General features: G+C 40.0%; 1 protein-coding gene across 8 annotated transcripts in view; it reads right to left on the bottom strand.

Annotated features, from left to right (window-relative positions):
• Nucleotides 1-18,176, bottom strand: part of KIAA2026 (KIAA2026 ortholog) — a 90,114-nt gene that overhangs the window by 42,350 nt on the left and 29,588 nt on the right. For 6 of the 8 annotated variants that reach the window (XR_007904636.1, XR_007904637.1, XM_051788221.1 and 3 more), the window contains 2 exons: nucleotides 8,155-8,270; nucleotides 1,687-1,874 (listed from right to left, as the gene is read on the bottom strand). Coding sequence is in view for 6 of the 8 variants with exons in the window: in XM_051788221.1 (XP_051644181.1) it covers nucleotides 1,687-1,874; nucleotides 8,155-8,270 (304 nt within the window). In the remaining 2 variants the exon portion in view is untranslated. The remainder of the gene's footprint in view (nucleotides 1-1,686; nucleotides 1,875-8,154; nucleotides 8,271-18,176) is intronic. The other 2 variants (XM_051788224.1, XM_051788225.1) reach the window with 2 other exon arrangements.

Genomic DNA, 18,176 nt, shown 5'->3' with positions numbered 1-18,176 from the left:
TTGCACCTGATATGATTATAAACCAGGGGAGATCTTGGAGACTGGGCTGGGAGGGGTGAGGAAATTGGTAGAGCTATACAAATCCATGAAGGGATGTGCAGAGGAAGGGGGAGCTGCAAGGATGGCTGCAAGAGGTCACAGCCTGTCTGCCTGGTGCAATCTGCTGCGGGGTGAATGTCTGTATCCTCCTCAAATCCAGTGCATGTGGGGATAGTGTTTGTGTATTCACTACTAAACTTCAAGCCAGACTAGCAAGTAAGCAGGAGGGCTTGGGGTCTGGGCTGGTAGAACAGGTGGACTTGTGAGGGTGGGGTGCCTGTGGGACAAAGATGTGAATGCCCAGTTTCATACTGAGCATCAAGCTAGACCAGACAGTGAGCAGGGGATGCATGAAGTGGATAAGATGGCTGAGGATGCAGGCAGGGGTGCCCGACAGACAGAGGGGCCATGTACTGAGGTTTTGGCAGTGTGGGGCAGCAGGGAGGCCTCTATGAGGACAGAGGCCAGGAGTTGCCCTGTGCCAGACACAGCTGGCTCCAAAACAGATTCACTGCAGGCCATGGTCAAGCCTGTCTGCCGAGCTGGTGATGTCCCGTGGAAAATGCTTCGCAGAAGGGTGTGACAGAGCACAGTAAGGACAAAATGTAGGCAAAACAACCCTGTATACACCAAGGTCAGTGAAGGAGGGGAAAGAAGCGCTTCAGACACTGGAATGGATTCCCCTGCAACCCATGATCAAGCAGGTTGACCGGCTCCCATGAAGGACCATGCTGGAACAGGTATGTACACAGCAGGCTGTGGAGGATGCCATTCTACAGCAGGTGAATATGGCTTGAAAGAAGATGCAGCCCATAAAGAGCCTACACTGGAGTAGGGTCCTGACAGGAACTGTGGCTTATGGGGGACCTACACAGGTACAGTCTTATCCTGAAAGACTCTAGTCTGTGTAGAGGACCCACACTGGAGCAGTTTGTGAAGGACTGTATCCCATAGAAGGGCTCCACACTGGAGCAGAGGGGAGGAAGGAACAGCAGAGACTAACTCTTATGAACTGACCTCAATCCCCAGCCCTGATCCCTCCTGTACCACTTGACAGGGGAGGAGTTGGAAGAATTGGGAAGGAAGATGAGCCTTCAAAGAAGGTGGAAATGGGAAAGGGGGGGCAGGTTTAGCTTTTGTATTTGGTTTTCACCATCCTACTCTATTTTTAATTGGTAATAAACGAAATTAATTCTCCCCAAGTGGATCTGTTTTGCCTGTGACAGTAACTGGTCAGTGATCCCCCTTGTCTGTATCTTGACCCTTGAACGTTTCTACACTGTTTTCTCTCCCTGTCCCATTAAGGAAGAGGGGTGAAAGACGGGCTGGGTGGGCATATGGCAACCAGCCAAGGTCAACCAACCATAAAAGTAAATACCACACAAGTCTACTATGTTATCATAGAAATAGTTGAGCACAAAAAGAAATGGCAAACACTTGAATAAAGCAGAATTTTCATCTTGGTCATGTCTGCCCTCTTCAAGTCTACATACGACAGATGCAGATCACAAGCTCTTTTGGTATTATCACAGTAGTAGTTAAGGTAAAAAGCAGGACACAAGCTCACATGGAAAAATTAAGTTCCCAAATCACCTTGATTCAGCTCCTGAATCAAGTTCAACCTCCTGAATTCCAGTAAATGCTTACCATTGTCTGAGTGATCTTTTTTGGGAACTTCTATATGTTCTGCAGACTCTGATGATTTACCGCATACTACTGCAAAAGATTCTTTGCCAGAATCAACTTCACTTTCATCATTACTCCACAATTCTCTGGTAAATTTATCATGGTCTGGATGTCTTTTAAAGTCATCATAGTCCTTCTTCAATCTAGACCTTGAAAATAACAAAACTAACTTTACTAAAAAACCACACTGTTTTAAACATTATTTTTATTTCTATTTGCTGCCATACAAAAAGTTGGTATAGATTTAATTGCCTGTGCCCCTCAAAAAATTTCAGTGTAGCTCTGTCTGCAAGTCTCTGAAACCCAGAAAATCTGAAGTGACAGTAAGGTCCTTTCCTTTATCAAACTGAATCCTATGTCATTAAGTTCTCTAACAATAAGTAAAAAGACTGAGTCAAATATGATCATCACTATTTTACTGCATCCATCTTCGGTTTCTTCCTTGGCTTTGCATTGTGACAGAAATACCTACATGGACTTGAGTATTAATTGTAACAAGCCTACTCCTTTCTCTGACAGCAACCCCAGCTAGAGAAGTAACTAAATCTTGTTTTTCTTAAATGCATCATGCTGTTGGCCCAGCTATGGGACTGTAATGTAACTTTCTCCTTAGAGAACATTTTCTTATCTCTGTGCCATTAGAACAGCTGTTACTACCACTTCCATAGATTCACGCTCCACTAAAGAATAGGTACATGACAGAAATACATAGCTATTTTACTCATTTGAACACCATTCAGAAACATATCCACTTACCTTGATAGCACTAAACTGTTACGTTTCCATTGTCCCTTCTTCTAAACCATTGTTTAGATAGGATCTAGTGGCTATTTTAGTGTACAATTACAATGAACTTCAGGATTCAGCTGGTGATTACCAACAAAATACCCAGGAGGATTATTTAGCAAATGAATAAATAAATTATAGCAATTAGCACCTTGTGTGGAATAGAATCTAGACTCTATTCTGGACCTAACCCTTATGACAGTATGAATAAGATCTTTAAGTTACCCATTCGTTTGCATTAAAATAACAGTTGCTAGCACTGAGTGCAGCAATGGCCAGCGACTCTCTAAGAGGTGGAGAGGGACGAGCCAAGTATGTCATAGCTCACAGGGCAAGAGCATCACCAGCCAGCACACCTGGCCCTGAATGAGGAAGCAGGGCAGGCCTAGGGGTAATTGGGTTCAACTAAGAGCCCAGACGAACAGCAAGTTCCTGGTGCTGAGGCAGGTCTGAGGTCAGGCTGGGTAATCAATTTAAAGGTTCAGATTAGGACCAGGTCCAGTGACAGCTGCCAGGGTCAGGACCCAGTTGAATGATTTCTGTGCAGTTCTACAGTGATGATGCTGGTAGTCTAGATCAGCAAGACCCATGGCCAGGCACAGTAACTGACGCAGTTGAGCTGGAAACTGGTATAGAAACTGGCAGAGATTGAAGGCTGCAGAATGACCTGAAATGGGGATCCTGGGCCCATGGACAGGTGGTGTGGATGGAGGGCCATGTGGGGCTGCTAAGGGTCAGTGAGACCTACCTGTTTACTCACAGCTTTGGCACTCTCACTGAGAAAAGACAACACTGAAGCCTGTATGAAGATGCAGTGTGGACAATACTTCAACTCTGTCATTAGGGTTTTGAGCTTGGAGTCTAGGTGTGGAAGAACTATAGAAGGATACCAGGGAACCACTACTGTATTAAAGCTTCTGGATGGAATTCCCTTTTTTCTTTTGAGGAACTTCTGTAGGGTCAGTGAACCGCTGTAATCAGTGGGCACAAGTAACTTTTAGTTTTAAACCTTGCTGCTATTCAAACACCATTCAACATTATTCTCTGTCATAATTTTGAAAAGACTAGAGGACCTTTCAGAAGGGAAAGAAAACAATTTTGACCATAAAGTGTGCTCCTACTAGTTAAAGACAATAAAAAAGGAAGGAAGGAAAACTCCAGACCCTTATTCCATAGTACAGTATAAGGAGGAAGGAACTCTGCCCAGCCCTCCACAGCTCAGAACTGTGTTCAGTTCAGAACTGTTGTTCAGTTAGCAGACATTAGTAGTTCACTGAGACACCCTATAGACACAGCAACGACAGCGAGACTTGTGGTACTGGTGTTTACACCACCATAAGCAAATTTTACTCAACTGCTTTTTTCCTTTTACATGATACCTTTCTTCATCACTGTCACTGGTGCTACAGAGCTGCCTAGAAGCTGCATGATGAACCAGATCAAGACACTGACCTAGAATCCTCCACCCATCTTTCTTTCCTCTGCATGATTTAGAAACATTGTTTTTCAGATGGAGCTGTTCCCTGGCATACTATGTGTATGTCCAAACAGTTATGTCGTGGAAATACTCAGCATCGTAGAATAAACTAGGGTTATAGCCTAAAACATAAATACTAAGAAATATGAATTGAATTAATTAATCCCAGAAGTTATCTTGCACTCCAAGTACATGGCTCTCTAGCTATCAGCACACATACTTGCAAGGTCTCAACCATCCACTTCCAGACTAAAATTTACTCCTATTAGTCATAGCTCATATACAGCACTGGAACACACTATAGATGACAGTTCTGTATTCTATAGCCACATCAACACAGCATGGGCAACAAAAAGGAGGACATAGAAGCCACTGTGCTGCTGGAAAGCTATGGTCTTGTTGCCTTACTGAAACTTGGGACATGACTGGAGTGAGACTATCAATGGCTACAGGCTGTTCAGAAGAGACAGGGGAGGAAGGAGAGACAGAGGGGCTGCTCTCTACACCAGGAGGTGGTTTGAGTGTGAAGAGTTGTCTCTGAAAAACAGCCACCAGCAGGTCGAAAGCCTGTGTGTAAGAATCAGAGATTAAGGCAACAAAGGGAACCTTGTGGTTGGTTTTTATTACAGGCCCCTGACTAAGGGTTGCCTATTGACAAAGCTTTCCTGCTCCAGCTACAGGAGGCATCGCGCCCGCAGGCTCTTGTGACGGCAGCCCTGCCAGAGAGGATGTGATACTGGACATGATGGGCACCAAATAAATGAGCTAATCTGCGACATCAAGACCTGGGCTGTAGAGATCATGCATCAGTGGAATTTGCAGTCCTGAGGGATATGAGTCAGGTAAAGTTAGGCCCCTGAACTTATGGAAAGCAAAGTTCCAGCTCTTCAAGGAGATAGTCAACGGGATCACTTAGGAAACTGCCCTTGCCCTCAGAGATAAGGAAGCAGATCAGAGCTGGCATATCTTTAAGGAAGTCTTTCATAGAGCACAAGAGCTGGCAATACCCATGGGCAAGAAATCAGGTAAGGAAGGCAAGAGATCAGCATGGGTGAGTTGGGAACTGGTGGTCAGACAGAAGGGCAAGAAGGAAATGCACAGGCAGAGGAAACAGGAACAGGTACTCTGGGAAGAGTATAGAGATGAAGCTTGGTTCTTTAGGAATGGGTGAGGAAGGCCAAGACAAATCTGGAACTTAACATGACAAAGGACATAAAGAATAACGGGAAGGGCTTCTACAGATATGTTAACCAGAAAAGGAAGGTCAAAGGAGGTGTACCCCCTCTGATAAACAAGGTTGAAAAACTGCAGCATTGAGAAGGCTGAGGTACTCGACAACTTTTTGTCTCAGCCTTCAATGGCTGACTCTCTTCCCTCACCTCCTGAGTGGATGGACAGCAGGAAGGGGACTGAGGGAGCAAAGTCCCTTCTACTGTAAGCAAAGATCAGATTCATGACCACTTGAAGAATCTGAATGTACAGAAGTCTATTGGACCCAATGAGATGCACCCCAGAGTCCTGAGAGAACTGGCTGATGTAGTTGCTGAGACACTCTCCATGATACTTGAAAAGCCATGGCAATTAGCTGAAGTCCCAGGTGACTGGAAAAGGGGAAACATTGTACCCATTTTAAAAAGGTTGAAAGGAGGACTCGGGGAACTACTTACCTGTCAACCTCTCCTCTGTGCCTGGAAATATCATTGCACAGACCCTACTAGAAGCTCTGCTAAGGCATTTGAAGGACAGGGAGGTGATCTGGGACAACCAGCACAGCTTCACCAGGGGCAAGTCTTGCTTGACCAACCGAGTGGCTTTCCACAACGGAATGACTACAGCAGTGGATAAGAGAAGGGCTATAGATGTCATTCATATGGAATTCTGTAAAGCCCTTGACATGATCCCCCACAACATCCTTCTCTGTAAACTGGAGAGAGAGGTTTGAGGAGTAGATTGTTAGGTGGATAAGAAAGTGGTTGGACAGTGGCATCCAGAGGGTAGTGGTCAATGGCTCAGAGTCCTGATGAACATCAGTGACCAGTGGTGTTTCTCATGGGTCCGTACTGGGCTCAATGCTATTTAAATCTTCATTAATTACATAGATGAAGGGATTGAGTGCGCCCTCAGTAAATTTGCAGAAGACACCACGCTGAAGGGTGTGATTGCCACACCTCAAGGACAGGATGCCATCCAGAGGGACATGGACAAACTTGAGAAGTGGGTTCATGGGAATCTCATGAGATTTAAAAAGACTAAGTGCAAACTGCTGCACCTGGGTTGGGGTAACCCCCAGTATCAATATAGGCTGGGGGGAAAAGGGTCTGAGAGCAGTCCTGAGGAGAAGGACTTGAGGGTGCTAATAGATGAGAGGCTGGACATTATCCAGCAATGTGCACTTGAAGTACAGAAAGACAATTGTATCCTGGGCTGCATTAAAAGCAGCATGGCCAGCAGGTCTAGGGAGGTGATTCTGTCCCTCTGCTCTGCTCTGGTGAGACCCCACCTGGAGCACTGCATCCAGTTCCAGGGCCCTCAGCACAGGAAGGACATCGACCTGTTGGACCAAGTCCAGAGGAGGCTACCAAGATGATTAGAGGATTAGAGCACCTCTCTTATGAGGAAAGACTACGGGGATTCGGATTGTTCAGCCCGGAAAAGGCTTTGGGGTGACCTAACTGCAGCCTTCCAGGACCTGAGGAAAGCCTACAAGAAAGATGGAGAGAGACTTTTTACAAGAGCATGTAGTGACAGGGAATAGTTTCAAACTGAAAGAGAGTAGGCATAGATTGGATATTAGGAAGAAATTCTGTAGTGTGATGCTCATGAGGCACTGGAGCAGGTTGCCCAAAGAAGCTGTGGATACCCCATCCCTGGAAGTGTTCAAGACCAGGTTGGATGGGGCTGTGAGCTCCCCTATGGCAGGGGCGTGGGAACTAGATGATTTTTAAGGTCCCTTGCAACCCAAACCATTCTATGATTCTGTGATTCACTAAACAAGAACTAATACTGGGCATCAAACCATTCCACATCAGAATTTACAAAAAAGATAAAACTGGAAACCCCGTGTACTGGAAAATTAAATCCTTCCTAAGAGTAATACTATCTGCCTTATTTCCAGAAGGAATCTAAATTGCAAAAAACCAGGGAGAAATGAACAGCCAAGGAAAATGAACAGAAATGTGAATAGAAACAAATAAAAAAACCCCAAAACTTGTACTTGGGTCAATTGTTTAAAGCAAAATGCTCAACAATATCCTAAATTGCCAAACAAGAATTTTAGTTCATCCATGATATCCATTAAATGAGCTACTAAGGAACCAAAATCTCAGTATTTCTATCTGTTTACTGTCTTTAGTGTTATGTTATTGTGTTTTTTTAAGTATAATACCTTTTACACTTTTCAGCATTAGTTTTGCACCACACAGCTGTAAGTTTACACTCAACATTTAAGCAGCTGCCTAACTTTTGCTCTCCTTTGTCACAGAGTTCAAGCTTTTAATCCTTATTTGTTCTTTAACTGTCTATGTGGCAAAAATAAGGTCTGACTATAGCAACAGCTATATGGCTGACAAACAAGAACAGCACCAAGCCTGAAGACAATACCTAATCTCTCCATGATTTATAATCAGGATAGCATCTTCACTGTTACTACTTGCCCTTACTAGATTTAAATCTGCCACTCTGACATGCCTCATTCCAGATGCATTTCTAATTTACAGGGTTACCAAGACCTCAAAACAATGCTTCAAGAACTGCTCTGTGGAGAATTCATTAACAGCCAATTTAGGTAAGTTTAGGAAGCACTCAGAGTATTCTAAGAAGCCCTAGTATAGTTTTATAGAGAAAGGTTTTCAGCCTCTCTTAACCAAATAAGCAGCAGTACAAATCCTAGCTGTATTGTGATAGACTATTTACAGGCATGCTTAGGGTTTCTAGAACATTTTGGATGAAAAGCCATTAGAGGGTAAACTCAACTTTATTTAAAGATGATAGGTCTGGAATATAAAATACTTCTTCCAATTAAAGTACTACCAGTGCCTCACGCCTCTCCTCAAAGTATTTTTAATTAACTTATTTGAGAGAAGCCAATTCATTGATTAGTTTAAAAGGTGAATTTTGTTCCATGTTTCATCTCATGCACCACTGTTAAAAAAAAAGTAGCTAATTACCTGTTTCTTTGAAATGCTTTAATTAGCTTTGGTTCCCATGGTAACAGTTCATTAAGCAGTCGTAACAACGTACCATGCAATTCCTTTACTGCTTGCTTCCGGTGGTACCATCTTCCCTGAAAACATAAATTCCATTTATTTATCATTGTGTTAGACCTGAATCTTGTTAGATTTTATTAGTACTACAATAATCCTGGTACACTAATACAGTATATGAGGAAAATAACTGGAAGAAAATAGCGAGAAGTTTCAGAGTTACATCTACACTTAAGCTATGTAAGACATTAATACTTTAACTTTTTTTTAAACTAGAGAGATATAATGTCCCAGTTAAAATAGCAATACTGCAAGTATGCTAATTTTTTATAGCTCAAACTTAAAACTGAAGCAGGATCCTGCAAACACACTATGTGTTTAAAATTACTTAAATGAGTAACTAGCATAAGTAGTAATTCATTCAGGTCAGGGAAATGAACCACATTTTAACTTTTCACAATCAGAGATAAAATCTCTACAGAAAATCTTACCATAATCTCATTTAAGAGAAGTGGTATAAATTCTATCATTTTATTTGCCAAAAAAAAAAAATTACTGTAATTTTCAGGGATAAAACCTCCACAGTTTTTGCATTACATTTTATTTAAAGTTCTAGATAAAGGGTTTTTTTAAAAGAAAAGTTTTGCAAATTGATCTTTTATGAAGCAACAGACTATGCAGCAAAGACCAGTTTTCCCATGTAAAATCTTTAAGCTTTTAATTTAAATGTATAATTAAAAATGGTGTTATTTTCAAAATCAATATATGTAGTCTTATAATCTTTCGTGAAAAATCAATGTTTTCTTAAATCAGGAAAGTCTGAATGAGGATTAAAGACACTGGGAAATGACAACCATGGCAGCCATGATGCTGCAGAACTCACCCCTTAACACTCATAGATATCCCTAGTAAATATTTCTTCCCAAAACTTTATTCTGTAGTTCATTAGCTAAAAGACTGAACAGTGCATATATATCTAACTGCTATAAAAGAGAAGTGGTGTCCTCTAGTACTTCTCCCACTCTACTAACTCTGTGCGTTTTATGTAAATGAGGATTTTAGCTCTTGACTTGTCAGAGAGACTGTAAGACAATAAAGAGACTATGGGTCTGCAAGTAAAAGAAGCAAGACTTGGGGACTTATTTCATATACATATTTAGCTTTTCATAGCTCTTATATCCTTTACAGCTTCCTGTGGTCTAGCACACAAAGAAATGTAAGGCAGGAAAACCTGGATAAAGCTTGACATAGCTGCCTTTCAGTAGTCTACAAGAATGATCTTCCTAAGGACTTTTTACACATTTCAGCAGATCCCTCCAATGTACAGCAAGATCAGCTTGTTTGAAGACCAGATATCTATTTTTTATGAACAATCATTTACACGTTATGACATAACAAAACAAATAGTTACTCCTTCATTCTTAAATTAAAATTATAAAAGCGATGATTTTAAGTAGGATATTATATTACATTACCACACAATGATCACTGTTGAACACACAGACAAGCCAGCAAACTGTATTTTAATTTCCTTCGCTTATGGCCAGTCACATTTGCACATGTAACGCACTGCAGCATAAAACCTGTCACAAGCCACTGCAACAGAAAACAGCCCTGTGCTCACTGTAGCCTACTGGGGCATCTGATATCATCTCCTAATGTCAGTAATCAACAGAATTAATTGTTAACATACGAATATTATGTGCACAGATTTTTCTTCTAAGAGATACAAAACACTTCATAGACAGTTTTAAAAGAATGAATTTATATACTACAGAGTACTAGTGGATTGTCTCAAAACAAAAATCAAATAGCAAAAATAAACAATACCACTAATATTGTGATATAGAAATTCTGTACATGTAGTTGATATAGCAAAGAAGGGGATGTGTGAAAATGTAGCATTAAAAAGATATGAAAAATCACTACGAAGTAAAAATGTGAAATTATTAATTTCTAAGACTAACTGGTCTTTAATTAAGCCAAGATTGTGGCTTACATAGAAAAAAAAGAGTATTTATGAGACATAAATATCAGCAGACTGAGTAAATGAAGTGGTAAATGTATCAGGCAGCCAGATACAAGTAAAACACTTAGTCAAGGACAGACTTCAAGGCTTTATTGGCTTCATTAACACTTCACAGAAGAACAAGTATGAACAAATGTAAGTTAGTTTTCTCCTTGATTACAAAAATGAACAAAAAACCTAACCAATCCCTGCACCCTGAATTCTACAGCTAGCTACAGTTGGAGGCCTGTTCCTAGTAAGTGTCCTCCATGGTTCAACACCAGTCCAGCATTAAGTTAATCATCAATGACTTGGATGACAGGATAGAGGCCTCCTCAGCCAATTTGCTGAGGACACAAAGTTGGGAGGAGTGACCAATACTCCAGGGGGCTGTGCAGACATTCAGAAAGATCTTGACAGGTTGGAAAGATGGGCAGAGAAGAACTGTCTGAAATTCAACAAAAGCAAATGCAGGGTCCTGCACCTGGGGAGGAATAATCTCAGGCACCAGGGCAGGCTAGGGGCCGACCTGCTGGAGAGCAGCTCTGCAGAGAAGGACCTGGGGTTCTGGTGAAAAACAAGCTGTCCATGAGCCAGCAGTGTGTCCTTGTAGCCTGGAAGGCCAATGGTGTCCTGGAGTGCATTAGGAAGAGCACTGACAGCAGGTTGAGAGAGGTGATCCTGCCCTTCCACTCAGCTCTAGGGAGGCCACATCTGAAGTGCTGTGTCCAGCTCTGGGCTCCTCAGTACAACAGAGACATGGAGCTCCTGTAGCAACTCCAGTGGAGGGTGACAAAGATGAGGGGACTGGAGCATCTCTTATGAGGAAAGCTGAGGGAGGTGGGCCTGTTCAGCCTTGAGAAGAGATGACTGAGAGGGGATGTCCAAGGCTTATAAGGGAGGGTGCCAAGAGGATGAAGCCAGGGCCTTCTTGGTGGTGCCAAGCAACAGGACAACAGGCAATGGGCAGAAACCGATGCACAGGAAGTTCTGCCTGAACACGAGGAAGAACTTCTTTACTGTGTGGGTGACTGAGTACTGGAATAGATTGCCCAGAAAGGTGGAGTCTCCCTGACTGGAGATATTCAAGAACGGTCTGGACACAATCATGTGCTGTGTGCTCTGGGGTGACTCTGCTTGAGCAGAGAGGTTGGACCAGATGACCCACTGTGGTCCCTTCCAACCTGACCCATTATGTGAATCTGTGAAATATAGTATCCACTGGATATAGTTTCTGGAAAACTCTACATTTTAATGTAAATTTTATAGCAACACAATTTTTAAAAATGTAAATTATTTCCCTTTATCCAATTATTCATCTTTTCTACTTGGGTTTTGGAGTTGACAATAAACCTGTTAATAGAAACACAGACAAATTTAAGCCATGAGAAGAACCTTCTCTCCTCAGAAATAGTAAGGACAGAACAAATATAGGTCAAATGACATTCTTCTAAATTGTGGTTCAGTTGATTTTCCATACAAATATGTAAGATCTCTGCAAAGGCCAGATGCTATAATTCCTTAAAAAGAGATATGAAAAATATACCTATAACCTTAAGACGCATCACTACAAAACTTAGCATTTCTTTTCCTATGCAATTTCATTGTCCAACACAGTCTTGTGGTTTTTTCCAGGAGGAAAAGAAAAAAAAAAGGCAAACTGAGAATTGATAAAGCTATGACTTAACTCCCTACTTACATAGCTGCCTACTAATTTCTATAGATAATAGACTTGCTTTTACAAATGTTTGTGTGGCAAATTCTCAGAAATACCAAATGATAAAATGTAGGAGATTAGTTATAAACTGAAGCCTAGGAGGTTCAGGCTGGACCTCTGACAGTATATTTTCATCAGAAACATACAGCACTTGTCACCTGGGAGAAGAGGCTGACCACCACCTGGCCACAACCTCCTCTCATGTAGTTGGAGAGAGCAGTAAGGTCTCCCATGAGTCTCCTCTTCTTCAGGCTAAACAGCCCCAGCTCCCTTAGCTGCCCTTCACAGGTCTCATGTTCCAGATCCTTCACCAGCTTCGTTGCCCTTCTCTGGACATGCTGGAGCACCTCAATGTCTTTCCTGTACTGAGGGGCCCAGAACTGAACACAGGATTCCAGGTGCTTTGATTTCTACCAGTGCCAAGTACAGGGGGACAATCACTTCCCTGGTCCTGCTGCAGACACTATTTCTGATGCGGGCCTGGATGCCATCGGCCGCCTCAGCCACCTGGATACACCACTGGCTCATGTTCAGCCATGGTTGACCAGCACCTCCAGGTCCTTTTTTTACTGGGACACTTTCAGCTACTCCTCCCCCAGCTTGTAGTGCTGTCTGGGGTTTCTGTGACCCAAGTGCAGGACAGGGCACTTGGCCTTGTTGAACCACACAGCATTGGCCTTGGCCCATTGATCTAGTCTGTCCAGATCCCTCCAGAGAGCCTTCCTACCCTCCAGCAGATCAACACTGCTGCCCAGCTTGGTGTTGTCTCTGAAATGGCTGAGGGTGCCCTTGCCCAGATAATTCAGAATGATATTAAACAGAATTTAGTTACCACCTTGTTCCAGGTAGTAGACAACCAAAACATTACTTTTTTTTGGAAACACAATATAGGGTATTAACAACAGGAAAACAAGAGAAAAGAAGGTCTAGACAGAGGACAAGTATAAAATGTGACTTTGAGCTGTGTCAAGTTACAAGTAAATTTTAAAAATGCAAACATAATAAAAATACTTTTTAGAAATATGCTGAATGTTTCCATATAAACACAAAGAGATATTCAACACATTCTCAACTGAAAACTTACCTTTTAAAACAAGGTTTCTGACATCCAGAGCAGCCAGGAAATGCTGACTCCACTCTCTGTGATTGATGCCCCAACATACACTATGCTGGCATACTCATCATTGAATCCCAAAGCAGACTGGAGCCAGGATATTGATATATGGTATAAGGACTGAACTTTATATGGGAGTTTTTGTTTTGTTTTTAAATAAACACACACACACAACACCACAATATTTTGCAGTTTTATAAGATTTTCTGTCATCTTTACTTTATATTCCAGGGACATAAAGTAAAGAAAATTAGTAACCTTATAAAACCACACAATATTGTTGAAAAGGGGTGGTGGTGGAGGGAAAAACTTACCCTTAATAGGCCTGCTCCATTCTGCAGCGGGGTTCTGTGGTATGTGTGACATCACCAGTCTAGTGTTTTCTAGTGATGTCACACAGAGAGGGAGTTGGTGATCTCCAGCTGCTTTGGACATAAGATACCTGAAGAACAGAGATCAATAACTTCTTCAATTCAGCTACAGACTAACACTGAATGTTCTTAATATCGAATTTGTGGGCCAAATACTAGAATTTCAGACACTTCGAATTTTAACTGAATAAGAATGCATGATGAGAGTCTGTATTCATACTATGCAAATTCATCTATTATTGGAAGTGTTTTAATTTTGAAAACGTTTTGTTATATTCTACAGTAAAAGTTCCTGAAAATCAGTACCTTGTATTTTACCTTCAGTAACATCATTCTGAATATTATAAATATATATCAACAGCTAACCTCTGATGTTATTTGAAGACTGGGACTAAATATAGTCAGGAAGAATGACTTGCAGTAAATTATAAAACAAATACACTCATGACATCTCTTAATTTTATTTTTGAGCATTTACCAGCAACTAATGAAAAGTCGTCAGACTTCAGTTTGCACACCCATGACCTAGATATCCGATCACATCAAACTATATCCTAAAATGGTATTTCATACTCTCTTATACACTGCAAATAAATAAAGCAAAACAAACAACCAACAATAAAACCACAACAAACTTCTTGCTACCAAGACTGTCTTTGTCTCCTGATTTAGTTCACTACTATGAAATGGCTTTTTGTTCAGATGTTTAGACACATGTTCTAATTTTACTTAGGCAAAACTACTACAAAATCATCGTGTTGGTCCATCCACCATGTTTTTTTAAATATATAAACTACCAAAACACAGGAGAAAGTTTATTATCAGCATGATCTTACTATTGCTTTGAACCTGATTCAGAACAGTGAAATTATCTAGCACTGAATTGTCACATTTTACTCCTCATTGGAAGAACTTCTAGTGATTAACTAACTTATACTTCTGTAACTGACGAAGAAACTGGATGGACATAGTATCTGAAACTATTTACAAAAAAAGCTATGTCTTTTAGGCTGTTATGATCTTACTTAACTCCCTCTCACATAGCTGAATATTTTATCTTCTTAATTCTGGATACACAAGTACTTCTCTATTCTTCAGCTGAGCATCTTAAAATCAGCTGTTTTGTTAGAACTGTATGCTGACAGGAATGCCTTGAATTATTTCTTCAAAGCAACAACTGACCAAAATCCAGAGCACTCTTAAATGTTCTGAATATACAGTAGTATCTCTATAACAAAAATGTTCCAGATTAAATGTATGAGTAGACATTCATCTCTGATGCAGAACCCACACTTTCACATTTGGAACTGTAGAAACATATGTGATGAAAGTGGCTTAAAAAAAGCTTGTTAGCATACATTTATTGGATGTTTAGTCAGCCACACAAAGAAAGGTATGAAAGATCAAGAGAAAAAAATCTGTGAAAAAAGTAGCCAATAAAGAGAGAAAACTGGAAGAGCTAAGATAAACCAAAGACTGGGACAAAAATATTGAAAGCTTTTGAGATAAGCCAAAGTCAGAAATATGAGAGAAGACAAATATTTCGGAGAAGATTTAAAAAACTGAAGCCTAAAATTGGCGTTATTCATTCATATTATACAATTAAATATTACAGAAGCTCCACATCTTCAATGTACAGGAAGCTGCAGGGATGTAAACGTGTAAATTTCAGTCTCAAAATGCAACATTTTTGGTTCATATTAGTGTTTTCAAGAGATGCAGGGAAGCCACAGAGAAGTACTAACCAACTATTTAGAAATGACTAAAGTACCAAACAAATTTTTGGGATAAAGAATGGAAAAAGAGAATATATTACATACACTACAGATGAAGATTCACAGTAACTTAGAACTTAGGCTTAAATAAAAAGAAAATATTTCAGTTGCAAGACTTGAAGTAAGTCTATTAAAATCCTGTTATTCTAAGTATTTATAGAAATCTCTTTAAAGTGCAACCCTGCAGTTTAAACCTCCTAGCATCTGTGCATACACAGATTCCTCAGTCTATAGTATTTTTTGTTTGTGTGTACATTTATGTAAACATAGTAATGCTGAAGAAAACAAGTATAACTGAAACCTCTTTACATGCAAAAGTCTCAAGCATGGTACATATTTTACTGGGAAGGGAGGAAGAGGTCAGGAGAAGAGGAGGGAGGAATCGGGAGAAGGAAGTCAACCTCCTCATAAAAATGGAAGAAGATTTAATCCAATAATACAAACGTTTCATTTGGGGCCCAAATGAGCAGACACAGTAACTTTTTCCATTTTATTGTTTGTAAAGTTGAGGTCTGATTCACTAAAAAATCAGTAAGAGCCCTAACCCATTTCTGATCGTTACATGAAGTTCTACTGAAGGGAAGTTCTTCTTGGAAGTCCCTGTAGAGTCTTGTCTAAACAGTCTTCCTGGCAAATATTTTCAAACATACAATAGTATTTCCCATTTTTTCACTGAACAGAGAGGAGTATTTTATAAACTTCTTTAAATAAATGAACCATTTTGCATTATTTTTGTCATATATTAATATATTTTAAAATAAAATGTAGCAAATCAATTAAAAAATCCAGAAAACACTCTCTTAGTTTAGATACTTACACCTTGTACAAACAAATTTAACAGCAGTTTGTTTAGAGCGTCAAAACAAACAGATATGGAAAATATTATGTTCCATCCTGAATCAATGTATTCCTTTGACTATCCTCATAAATTAATTTATGTCCGAGGTTCTAAATATTTCTGACCTGAACCAGTGGGTTTTTCTCTCTGAATCTTCAGATGCTCTCTGAAATATGTATTTTTTCAGCAGATATGGACTTGAAGTTGCAGAAAACCTCAGCTTGCTTTCAGCCCTTCTGACTCACCTGCCTAAAACATAAATCCACTCCCAAAGATAGACAAAAGACATTCACCTGTCCTGGGACTGTCTAAATCAACTGTCTAACCTCCAGGAAAAATAGCAGAACTGAAAACCTTCATAAGAGAGGTTTTTACTTTTTTTGTTACAAAGTCAAGAACATCAGGGTGTTACAGACCTCCATAAACAATAAAATCTTCAATGCATTTTTTCCAAACCCTTATTAGTTCTTAACGTGGCTGGTGTCCTTTGACTAAGTAATTCTCCTTTCCTTAACCTTTGTCTGACTTTTTTCTCTCTATAGGGAGAGAGTGGTCTCCTTCTCAGGAAAGTAATGCCCTTTATCCATTTAACCTTCTCAACTTAGCTATGGGAATCCTGGGCTCCAGCCTCCCTTCTAACTCCCTGGACAGCAATTCATTTACTGGTCATTCTTGTAGGGAATGATTCCAATCCAATCGTCCTACGAAAATAAAGTCTTGCATTACAGTAAATAAGAAATCTTTCAATGTTCATGTTCAAATTTTACATAAAAACATGCTTACTACAAAGTCAGCTTGCAAGATGGCATCTGCAAAAAAAGCCCGAGGTTCACTATTTTATAAAAGTACCTGCAGTCCTGGCACTTTGTTACTACACAATGTCAAGAAGGATTTGAAAAAAAAAATAAAAATTTTTGCTATGATATGCAATAGTAAAGTATATACAAATGATCTACAAAATAGCTTAAGTAACAGTTTCACACACACAAAGCAAAATTATTTCAGCTCACAAGAGAAGCTGATTATCTGCAAGGCAGTAAGAAGATTTCCACTCATGCTGCAACTCCCACTGATTTGACCAGACACAGAAAACCTATGGAAAAATGGGATCCAAAATGTGAGAAGCTCATAGTTGTTATCTTGCATACCGATAGGACAGGAGGTGCTACTTTACCATCTCTTCTCATAAAAGAAATTTCATATATTAGATAGCAGTCTCTATGTTATCCTAAATATACTGGCAAAATGCTTCACTATCACGTTTGACAAAATTATTTTTTCAGCAATACCACTCCAAATGTGGAATTAGGCTACTTTGCATGTCTTGATCGATTTGATAGTTATAGCAAATTTCTAAGACCTCACATTCAACTGAACAGCCATGCATATTATATATACAGTCTAAATTTTCAGCAAATAAGAGGTAAAAATGCAATAAAATCTCAAAAGAATTTTTAGCCAGTATGTTCTACTTCAGGTTTATAATTGTCTATTCACTGCTTGTAATTTAACCCACATAATTTAACACATTTTTTTCCTATTAATTCAATTTTTACTGCCATTTTTAGTCATAGTATTTTAAAATTAAAGGATTCTAGCTTAGACACTCCTTAGGGAACCATTCTCTATCCTGTCACTAGACAGTGCACAGAACATTAAACACAAGTCCTTTAAGTCCCGCTTTCTGCATCTTTCACTTTCTAATTTCCTGTCGGGCACTCAAACAGTAGATCTCACTAAATTGACTTCTCATCTCCCTCTGGATATGTAATATATAGTAGATACATTACATATAATACATAGAACTGTTTAGCAGCTGAAGGTATAGACTTTTTAGAGCACTTCTGATAGTAATATCACACACAACTTCACTTGTCACAAAAAGGCACTTTTCCTGTCCAAATCAGTCCCACTTTCTTTTCCCCACAGATGCTCAATCCTGTTCTTACAATGACTCCTCAGACTCTGGCAGAATACAAGCACAGGTATTTGTGCAACTGCATGATAAATCGCACTAGAAAACTGATCTGGCTTAAAAAAACTCAGCAGCAGAAAAAGGGTAGTTAGGTTTATCACAGACTAACTCTCTCACCATGCAGCTGAATAAAGAATTTTTCTGGCTTCTCTCATGGGGTGGAACAGAAAAGAGAAGCTTCCAGAGAC

Source organism: Manacus candei, unplaced genomic scaffold (assembly GCF_025592945.1).
Source record: "Manacus candei isolate 608988 ecotype Guabito, Panama unplaced genomic scaffold, ASM2559294v1 h1tg000024l, whole genome shotgun sequence".
Taxonomy (NCBI): Eukaryota; Metazoa; Chordata; class Aves; order Passeriformes; family Pipridae; genus Manacus; species Manacus candei.
Note: the sequence above shows the minus strand (reverse complement) of the source record. Positions and strands in the feature narration are given on the sequence as shown.